Source organism: Calonectris borealis, chromosome 29 (assembly GCF_964195595.1).
Source record: "Calonectris borealis chromosome 29, bCalBor7.hap1.2, whole genome shotgun sequence".
NCBI classification, from domain to species: Eukaryota; Metazoa; Chordata; class Aves; order Procellariiformes; family Procellariidae; genus Calonectris; species Calonectris borealis.
Genome location: NC_134340.1, coordinates 1,554,746 through 1,564,971, shown reverse-complemented (window position 1 = coordinate 1,564,971; position 10,226 = coordinate 1,554,746). Strand labels below are relative to the sequence as shown.

At 66.3% G+C, this 10,226-nt stretch overlaps 1 protein-coding gene across 1 annotated transcript; it reads left to right on the top strand.

Moving 5' to 3' along the window:
- The first annotated feature begins 3,152 nt into the window (after positions 1–3,152).
- Positions 3,153–10,226, top strand: NES (nestin). Its single transcript, XM_075176139.1, has 4 exons — positions 3,153–3,965; positions 4,895–5,019; positions 5,783–5,856; positions 6,478–10,226. Exons 1-4 carry the CDS (start codon positions 3,153–3,155, stop codon positions 10,224–10,226), a joined length of 4,761 nt encoding a protein of 1,586 aa, XP_075032240.1.

Genomic DNA, 10,226 nt, shown 5'->3' with positions numbered 1-10,226 from the left:
CTCGGGGCTGGGGGAAGCGCAGAGTGCCTGCTCAGCAAGGAGCGTCCCCCATCCTAATTGGGAACAAATGTTCCCAGCCTGCCTGGGGTTTCCTCCGTTGGCTCAGAGCAAATCTTCCCGGGCTGCCGCTCTGCCTGCCCCTTCCCAGGGCAGCTCCTGGTCCCTCATGGCCGGTGGCATCGGTGGGACAAAGCCCTTGGGACATCCAGCTCCTGGAAGGGGCAGGGGAGGAGGGAGGGGAGCAAGGCAGCAGCAGGGCACAACCCTTATTAGACATCAGCGAATCCCCACCCCTGCCTGCAGCCCCAGAGGTGTTGGGGGTCTCCCTGCCCTTCCCATTGCCCCAGGCCCGGCCCCAGCAGCTGAGGGCATGGGAAGGGCTCTGGCCCCACGGGGACCCCGGCCAACAACCGCAGCCCCCAGCCGCAGGAGGTCCCCAGCTGCGGGGAGGCTGAAAGGGCCCCGATGCCCAGCTGTGCTTCCTCCTCCTCCTCCTCCTCCTCCTCCTCCTCCTCCTCCTCCTCCTCCCCCTCCAGCCCTGCTCGAAGCCACGTAGCAACATCTGCCGCGCACCCCGTGCCAAGCTCGCCGGCACCCTGCCGGGCCCCCCCCCTCCCCGGGGGGTGCGGGGCTGCGGCACCCTCAAACCTGCCGCCCCCACAAACCTCCGCTGCCACCAAACGGTCACCCCTGAGCACCCCGCGGGGACGGGGGAGCACAGGACATCCCCACCCCAGATCCTGACCCCCAGGGACATGGACATCCCCACTCTGGGGGGTGGAGGGGGTCTCAACCCTAAGCATCCCCCAGGGACATGGATGTCCCCACCCCGGGTGGATCCTGACCCCGAGCATCCCCCAGGGACACCGACGTCCCCATCCCAAGTGACTCCCAACCCTGAGCACCCCGCAGAAGGAAGGGATTGCGCAGACATCCCCACCCCGGGGTGCCCCCCCCAGCCTCCCCCCAGACAGGGGGGACCCCTCTGCATCCCTGGGGATCCCGAGTCCTCCCTGGGCTGCAGCATTTGGGGTGTCCCACCGAGCCCCAGTGCCGGCCGGGGGAGAGGGGACCGGGCACAACAGGGAGAGCCAAAGCAAAGGCATGAGGAGGAAGAGGGGAGCGAGGCCAGGGAGGAAGGAAAGGCTCCATCCCCGGACACTTCCCGGCGTAGCCATGGGCACCGAGGGCCGCCTTGCGGCAGACACCAATATTGGGGGCCGGCTGCCCTCTGGGGGCACCCAGTCACCCCACGGGGACTCAACAGGAGGAAGAAACTGGGAAAGCCGAGCAGCCAGGCAGCGGGACAGCCGGCTCCGGAGCGGACGTGCTATGGAAACAAGGAGGAGGAGGAGGATGAAGACGCACAGCAAGGCTCCGTCGCCCCGCTGCCCGGAGCTCCGGGGACTTGGAGATGAATTATTCGACCTCGGTGCTCCCTGCGCTGCTTAATGGCATTTCAATCCTGGCTGCGAGAGGCAAACCAGAGCCAAACCAGAGCCGCGGCCGGCGAGCCAGACAGGATGTCTGGCCGGAGATGAGCCGGGAAGCCGATGCCTTCGGGGACCCCCAAGCTGGGGCATCCCCCCCCCCACCGGCCAGGCAGCGAGACGAAACGCAGCAGCACCTCGTGGAAAACCCCCTCCCTGCCATGCCAAGGTGGGGGGGGTCGGGACCCCTGTTATCACTGCTCACAGATGTGGGGGACGTGGGGGCTCCCACCAGCTCCCGGATGGTGCAAGGCTGGAAGGAGCTCGGGGACGGTTCTGGGTGGCTCTGGGTGGCCTTTGCCAGCAGAGGGGACTGTTGCTTGTCTCTCCGGAGGAGCTCGCCTGGAGCCTGCCCCATGGGACAGCTCGGGAGGGGACATTTAAACTTTTCCTCCTTACCCCGGCGAGGACAGAGCAGGGACCCTCCCGTGGGAAAACCACCGTCTCTCCGGGAGAGGGAGGGCCGGGAGAAAAAGCTGGCAACAAGTCTTTCCCCAAATGATGTTTTCCTGCCTCTTTTGTTCACAGAAACCTCCCAAGTTTGAATTTTTAAACCTCCTCCCCTTGCCAGCCTGCTGCCCTCCCCCCAAATAAATCAGCTGGGGGGGAAAAAAAAAAAAAAAAGAGAAAATAAAAAATACTAATCCCCAAATGCTCCCCGCGAAGCGATTCATAACCCCACCGTGACGGCTCGGCCGTGCGGGTGAAAGCTGTGAACGAAACCAAATGTTGAGCCGGCACTTGCCAAGTTTCGGAGGCTGCCGGCGAAACCGGCGGCCAGCCGCAGCCGCGAGATCCCGTTGGGCTCCCGGCTCCGCTCGGCGCCTCCCGCCGCTCACATCTGGAAAGAGAGAAGATTGCAGCTGGACACAGCTGGATGCAGCACCCCAAGGGGGGGGTTGGCCGGGATGATGCCCTGTGCCCCCCGCCGTCCCCCCGAGGTGCTTCCCCCTGTGCAAAGGGATGCCCGTATGGCCGGATCCAGGGCACCGGCTCAGCCGTGGCTTGTGCTGAGCCCAAAACTGCCCCAGCCACCAAGATGCACTGGTGTCCCCGGTGCAGCCGTCACCTCCCCGGGACTGTGAGACCCTCGACGGGCCCCGTCTGGGCTCCCTTCGCCCCAGGTTTCGGAGTGGCACGGGGCCAGTAAGCCGCCGCGGAGGGATGCCCGCAGCCAAGCCCTCGAGGACGGGCATCTGCCAACCCACCCTTGGACATCTCCCAACCTCCACGGCAGCCCTCCAGCACCCCGGCTCTCAGGTTTTGGTAGGGGGGGGGGTGGGATTTTCCCAGCCGAGTCATGCTGCGGGCAGATCCAACCCCTCAAACCACCCTCCCAAAGTGCAAAGAAACACCTTGCCCTTCCCCAGGGCTGGGAAATCACGGCGGCGTTTGCCGGAGCAGGGCTCAGCCCTCCCGCAGCCGGCGTCGAGCCCACGTGGGCTGGAGCCAGCCCGGCTGCGGAAGAGTTAAGCCCCGCTGCTCGCCCGGGTCTCAGGGGCCTCCCACTCGCCCAGCGTGGAGTATGAATAGCTGCGCTCCCCTCCGCTCCCAGCCACTCGCTTCCCTCCCTGCCTTCCCTCTCCTCCAGAGCCCCGGCATCCTCCCCGGTATCCTCCGGCAGCGCCGGCACCAGAGCCCCGGCATCCTCCAGCAGCGCCGATGCTGAGCACGGAAAGTTTCGCAGGGGCGAGAGCCCTGGGCGAGGAATCGCTGCAGATGTGGGACCTCAACAAGCGGCTGGAGGCGTACCTGGCCCGCGTGAAGTTCCTGGAGGAGGAAAACGAGGTGCTACGAGCCGAAATCCAGAGCGCCAAGAGCAGCCCCACCGGGGACTCGTGGCGGGCGAAGTACGAGGAGGAGCTGCGAGCCCTGCGGGATGCGCTGGATCGTGCCTTCAGGGAGAAGTGCACGGCCGAGCTGGCCAGGGACAACCTCTACGAGGAGGTCCAGCAGGTGAAAAGCAGGTGCCAGAAGGAGCAGGCAGCCCGAGAAGAAGCCAAGAAGCAGCTCTCCTTGAGCAGGAAAGAGCTGGAGGAGGAGAGGAGAGCGCAGATCTGGCTAAAGGAGAGAGCCGTGCAGCTGGAGAAGGAGGTGGAAACCTTGCTGGAGGTGCACGAGGAGGAGAAAGCGGGGCTGGACCAGGAGATCGCGAGCTTCTCGCAGAGCCTGGAGAGCTTCCGCTGCGCGCCGGTGGCTTTCCAGCCGGTGGAGGTGGAGGACTACTCCAAGAGGCTCTCGGAGATCTGGAAAGGGGCGGTGGAAACCTATAAGACGGAGGTGTCGCAGCTGGAAGGTTCCCTCTGCCAGGCCAAGGAGAACCTCTGGAAGGCGGTGGAGGACAACCAGCAGAGCCAGCTGCAGCTGCAGCACCTGGAGAAGGACCTGGCGGGGCTCAAAGCACGGAAGGAGATGCTGGAGGAGAACCTGGCCCGGCAGTGGCAGGAGCAGCGTGGGGAGGCAGAGAAGTTCCAGGTGGGTGAAGGTGGTGGGGAGGTGCTGATTCCCTGGGGAGGGGGAGATTGGGGTGCTGGGGGTGCCTGGGGGGTGCTCAGGGCACCCACCCCTTGCAAAGGGACTGGTTGGGAGGAGGGAAGACGGAGGCAGAAAACCCCCGGGCAGGGCTGGATGGTGGCCCTGAATGAGCTGCAGATGGAGAGGAAGCTGGGGAGGGCGGGAGGAAGAGCAGAGCAGCTCGGGGACATTCTTGTCCCCATCACGACAGGGACCCGGGACCACCCCGCTGCAGAGGAGCAGCACCCAGACACCGGGTCCTCCCCCACCACCCTGCCTGGGGCCGCTGCTCCATGTCCCTCTGGGCTCCAGAGCCAGGATCCCAGGGGGAACGGCAGCCCCTGGGTGCAGGCAGAGAAGTGCAGGCAGCGGGGTGCAGGCAGCGGGGGGGTTGACGGGAGGATAAACTCCGACCGACTTCGCTGCAGCTGCAACCCAACAGCTGCAAAAGTCATTCAGCAGAGAGAGGTGGGGGGGGGAAGGGGCTGGAAATGCCGGGGCCGGCGCAGACGCTGCCCGGGGAAGGGTCCCTCTTTGTTCCAGGTCCAGGGGTGCTGTGGAGCAGAGGGTGCCGCGGTCTCGGCCGCTCGCCCAAAAGATGCTTCTTTCCCACGCCGGTGTCCTGCAGTCCCGAATCCCCCCGGCCTTTCCTCCTTCCTCCGGCAGCCGCCTCCCCCTCGTTTTTCAGCCCTGCTCCTCTCCTCGCCCCCCTCTCCTCATCCTCACCCCCCCCTGTGCCCCAGGGGGGTGTCCCTGGGTGCCCCAGGACCCCTCTCCCGAGGGGTGCTGCACGGAAGCGAAAGCCACCGGCGCGGTCCCACGTCTGGCAGGGACAGGCAGGGCTGAGGCACCCCTGACCCCCCCACCCCCCCACCCCGTGCTGCCCGCAGCTGGCGATGGAGGCCCTGGAGCAGGAGAAGCAGACGCTGCGGGTGCAGATCGCCCAGGTCCTGGAGGACAGGCAGCAGCTCATGCACCTCAAGATGTCCCTCAGCCTGGAAGTGGCGACCTACAGGTGAGGTCCCCGACGGGGACGGGGTTGGGGAGCAGGGGGCTGGGGCCGAACCCTGCACCCGCGGTGGGCACAGGGGGGGTCTTGGGCACAAGGAGGGGTCTTGGGCACAAGGGGGGGTCTTGGGCACAAAGAGGGGTCTTGGGCACAAGGGGGGGTCTTGGGCACAAGGAGGGGTCTTGGGCACAAGGGGGGTCTTGGGCACAAGGGGGGGTCTTGGGCACAAGGAGGGGTCTTGGGCACAAGGGGGGGTCTTGGGCACAAGGAGGGGTCTTGGGCACAAGGGGGGGTCTTGGGCACAAGGAGGGGTCTTGCGTAGGGGCAGCCCCGCAACCCTCTTCCAGCCCTTCCAGATGGCCCCAGACAAAGGCAGGCTGCCAGGGGACTGGGGGGACAATTAGCATGAGAATAGGGGCTGTCCCCGGCCGAGCCGAGGGGCCTCCCCGGCAGAGCATGATGTCACCCGGCGCGGACACTAATCCTGGGGACGGGGGGATGGGAGGCAGGAGCAAGGGGGGCTGCTCCGGTCCCCTCGGTCCCCCCGTCAAGCCAGGACAGGGCAGCAAAACCATCTGTAGCCCCTTCGTGCCTCAGTTTACCTGCAAAGCACCCGCCGTGGCCCAGTGGAGTGTGCTGGGACGCACAGGGAGCAGCTCGGCTCTCACCGTGGTGCAGACGCCCACCCACCCACCCCGTAGCACCCACCCCGTAGCACCCACCCCATAGCACCCACCCCATAGCACCCACCCCGCTCCTCTCCTTGCAGGACGCTGCTGGAAGCAGAGAGCACCCGCTTGCAAATGCCAGCCGGGGAATACAAGCTGGCAAACGGCTTGCGAGGTAAGGGAGCACTGGCACCAGCCCCGGCACCAGCCCCGGCACCGCCGCCGCGTCACCCCGGGGGGGCTTGGGGGGATAAGGCTGAATATAGACGCGAGCATTTTCCTGGCAGCGGTTGCTCGGCCGCGATAGGAAGGTGCGAACAGCGGCCGGGGGGCTCCTGGCACGGGGCTCGCAGCCACCGCGGTGCAGATAAGGGCTTATCGGCTTCTTTGCCTCTTTTTTTTTAATTCCTCCCCTGCACGGGGAGGGCAGGAGCAGATCCGTGTGCCCAGCGCGATCATGGGCTGTTCTAACAAGCTGAGTATTACTTTTTTCCTCCAAAAAAATACCCGAGAAGGAAAGCCTGTCACCTGCACACTTCCCCCAGCAGCAAGACCTGACCGCGGCTGCGGCCAGGCAGAGCATCGTCCCCCCGCGGTGCCGAATCCCCCGGGAGCATCGGCATCGGCTGCACTCGAGGGAGGAATTTCCCACTTTCCGTGAAGGGGCTGTTTAAAAATAGGAATGGGCAGCGAAAGGCACCCCGGGCGGCAGGGGAGGGATGGGGGAGCCGCACGAGCGGATTTTCGGCAGGCTCACCGCGCCCCCCCCCCCCCCCCCCCCCCTCGCTCTTTGCAGATCTGAAGCTGGAGGTGAGCAGCGGCAGCAAGCTGGCACCGGCGAGCGCCGAGGCCAGGCGGCTGCTGCCCCGGGAGCACCGCGCCAGCCCCTCCGTCTTCCCCAGGGCGGAGGGGAGGGGGCAGCCAGCAAAAGCCCAAAGCGATGCCGTGACACCCAAAAGCCAGAGCCCCGGTGCCAGGGAGCTCCAGAAAATCAGCTCGGTCCTCCATGCCACGGCTCCACAGGCTGCCGGCACGGCCAGGGAGCCGGTTGCCCCCGGCCACCCCACACCGAACCCCTCGCAGCCCGACAAATCTACCCCTCCTCTCTCCCCAGAACCCCCCAGCCCCGTGCCACCGGAGCCAGGGAGCCCGGGGGGAGAGGGTCCTGCCTGGCCGGGGGGAGCCGGGAGCCAAGGGAAGGAGCATCCTCCGCCCGCAGCCGCGGCGGAGACCCACGACGCCAGCGCCGAGCCCACCCGCAGCCTGCGGTACCCAGCCCAGCTGGTCAGCGAGGCGCTGGAGGATGCTCTCAAGGAAATGAAAGACGATGCTCAACCCAAAGAAGAGCCCACCCTCAGCGCTGCCTGGGCCCCCCGGGACGCCTGTACCCCCAGCCCCGTTCCCCCCATAGAGGCTCACAGAGGGGCTGGGGAAGGGCAAGACCCCTCTGAGGGTGCCGGGGATGGCGAAGCCCCCGAAGCAGAGGAAGCCGTGCTCCAGGGGCTGGGTGCGGAGAGCAGAGCTCTGCGGGACGAAGCCACGTCCCCGCCGGGACTGCATCCCTGCGGAACGCCTGCTTCCCGAAGCGCCACGGCGAGCCGGGAAGAGATGGGAGCGTGGGAGGAGGAGATGCCCATCGTGCTGAGCTCAAGGGAACCAGAAGTGGTGGCCCAGGAAGAGGACACGAGTGGCCCTGGCCAGACGGGGACCATCCGGGAAGAGCCAGAGCAAGTGGAGGACGAGGCAGAGGCCCCAAGCATGGGGGCATCACATCCCTCGGAGGATGAGGAGGAGAGGGGACCCCCGCAGCCCCCTGGCGATTTCCAGGGCGAAGGGATGGATGCGCGAGAAGGGGAGTCCCCGCAAAGGGAAATCGAAGCTACTCATGCTGTCCCCATGGCAAGCCACCCGGTTTCGCCCACGGAAAGTCACCTGGAAAAGGATCTTGTGGATGGAGAGCAGGAAAAGGCTGAGCATGGGGAAATGCCCGTGTGCGAGATGGAGCTGGCTGCAGAGGAGGAAAGGGAGCAGGAGACGTGCCCAGGGCAGGACACGTGCCTGGAGCAGGAGCCCTCGAGCATCCACGAGGCCATCCCAGCAGAAGAGGCTTCATCGGGGGCTGAAGAAGATGCCGTGGAAGGGGAGGACCCAAGCAGAGCAAAAGGTGGTGAGGGAGAAAGGGGAGAGGCTGGCGGGGAGGCACTGGGAGGAGAAGACGCCCAGGCAGGAGAGGCTGCGGGACCTGAAGCCCCAGGGCAGGAGAGCGGAGCCCGGGAGGAGCCCGGGGACCTGCAGGAAAATGGTTTTGCGGGAGAGGTGCTGGAGAAGGAGGAGTTGGAGCCGGAGCTGGGAGAGGAGCCCTGGGGTGGGAGAGATGATGGCCACAGTCAAAAGCCCCATCCAGAGGACTGGGAGGTGACAGCAGAGGACACAGAGGGGGCTCTGGGGCCAGCCTGGGCAGATGACACCCCAGGAGGGCTGGAAAGCGAGGAGAGAGATGGCATGTCGCCAGCAGAACTGGAGGAAACCCGGGAAGATGATGAAGATGCCGAGAGCCAGGGGATGAGCCAGCAGCAGCCCCCGCCGGAGGCTGAGCCGGCCCCGGGGCTGGCGAGGGATGAGCAGGAGGGCACCGCCGGGCAGCCAGCCCAGGCACCCGCAGATGCCCCCGGGCAAGGGGACAGCCAGGAACCAGCCGAGGCTCCGGAGGAGCCGTGGGAGATGCAGGATGAAGATGCCGATGATGAGCTCGGCTCGGATCCGGGACAGCCGGAGAGCAGCAGCACCGGCCCTGCGGCACTTCAGCAGGCGCCGGGTGACGGCGCGGAGGGCGATGAGTCGGCGGAGGAGGATGCTGGGCGATCGGGAGAGGTGGAGCAGGCACCGGGGACGGGCAGGAGGGTGGAGCTGGAGGACACGCTGCCAGACAGCACACCCTTGCACCTCTACGAAGGGGAGATGCTGGCCGTGGTCGCACCCAACCAAAACTCACCGGAGATTGAGGAGACCATGGAGACAGCCCCCGCATCCGAAATAGCTCCGGAGGATGAAGGATGGCTGGAAGGGAGGGACCAGCCACCAACTCCCACCGCGCCAGAGAGCCGCGAAGAGGAGGCAGGGACGGAGGTAGCCCCTGCGGCAGAGGGTGCCGAGGAGGAGGAAGGCTACTTCATGGTCTCTGCTCCCAACCAAGAGGTATCCAGCTCGGAGGAAGCCGAGATCTCCGAGGACTTTGAAGAAATTAAAGTTGAAGCAACCGAAGCCAGCAAAGATGATCTGGAAGCTCCTGGAGAAGCATCTCCAGCGCCAGAGGACGAAGGGCACTTTGAGGCGTTCGTTGGTGAGGCAGATGAAGACATGAAGATGCCCTCAGAAGAACTTGAGATGCCAAAGGATGAGGATGAGAATGAGGATGATGCTGGGGGTTTTACTGCTGAGCTGGAGGAAGGTCCAGCTGTGCCCGAGGCAGATCCCGGCTCCCCCGGGGCCGCGGGGCCATTAGCGGGAGGCGCTGACGAGCCAGCCCAGGGTGCCGAAGGCTCCGGTGCGTGCGAGGGACCAGAGTGCTCGGAGGGCTCGGCCGCCAAATCGGTTGAGGAGCTCGGCAGCGTGGCGGAGCTGGAGAGCGATGCCGGCAGAACCGAAACGTTCCCAGGCTGCAACCTGGGGCTGGTGGGGCAGGAGGAGGAGGAGGAGGAGGAAGAGGAGGAGGAGGAGGAGGACGAGCCCATCCCTCCGGCAGGGCTCCAGGCCCAGGTGATGCCGGTTTCTTCGCTGCCTGACCAAGTGGAGCAGACATCGGACGAGCAGCCACCTGCGGAGGAGGAAGCACCGGACGGTGACAGCCCTCCCTTGGCCGGGGACGAGGAGCCCCCCGAGGCCGACCCACCTCGGCCGGGCTCCGTACCGGAGCAGGGAGGTTTTCCAGAGGTGATTAAAGAAAGCCCAGAGGCAGCTGAGCTCTCTGCAAAGGTGGCGGCGGACGTCATGAAAGACTCGGATATTTTGGAAATAGTGGAGCAAGCCCTGGAGTTCAACCAGGAGCTGGTGATGGGGGCGAGGGCGGCTGAGGGCGGGCAGCGGGATCCCGGCGGGACCGAGCTACCCCGGGACGCCGAGGAAGACTCCTCGCCTGCCTCATCCAGCGAGGAGGAGCCGACGGTGCAGGAGGCACCAGCGGATGCGGCACCGGGGACGGAGGCTCCGGTGCGGGCTGAGAACGGGCTGCACCGGGAGGCCAGCCTGGAGGACCTGGCTGAATTCATCGAGGAGGTATCGAACGGCATCGCCGGCATGCCGCCGGCGCAGGAGTTCCCCACGGAGACCGCAGACCCCACCGCGGTGACGCCGCTGCAGCCCCCTGCTCCCGGAGATGCCACCGCTGCCAAGCTGGCCGATGCCACCCCGCGGGGCAAGCACGGCGGGGCCGACACCGTCCCCGTGCCGTCCCCTTTGGGGGACGATGTCTTGTGCCTCGCGCCCGACCAGCCGCCAGCGTGCCGGCTGAGAGCCGAGCAGGAGCCCTGGTCCTGCGGGGACGAGTGA

Bases quoted from the DNA above. Each gene is read 5' to 3' on its own strand.
- NES (XM_075176139.1), top strand. From the start codon at position 3,153: ATGCTGAGCACGGAAAGTTTCGCAGGGGCGAGAGCCCTGGGCGAGGAA. The intron at 3,966-4,894 runs GTGGGTGAAGGT...TGCTGCCCGCAG, and splicing joins GGGAGGCAGAGAAGTTCCAG to CTGGCGATGGAGGCCCTGGA. The intron at 5,020-5,782 runs GTGAGGTCCCCG...CTCTCCTTGCAG, and splicing joins CTGGAAGTGGCGACCTACAG to GACGCTGCTGGAAGCAGAGA.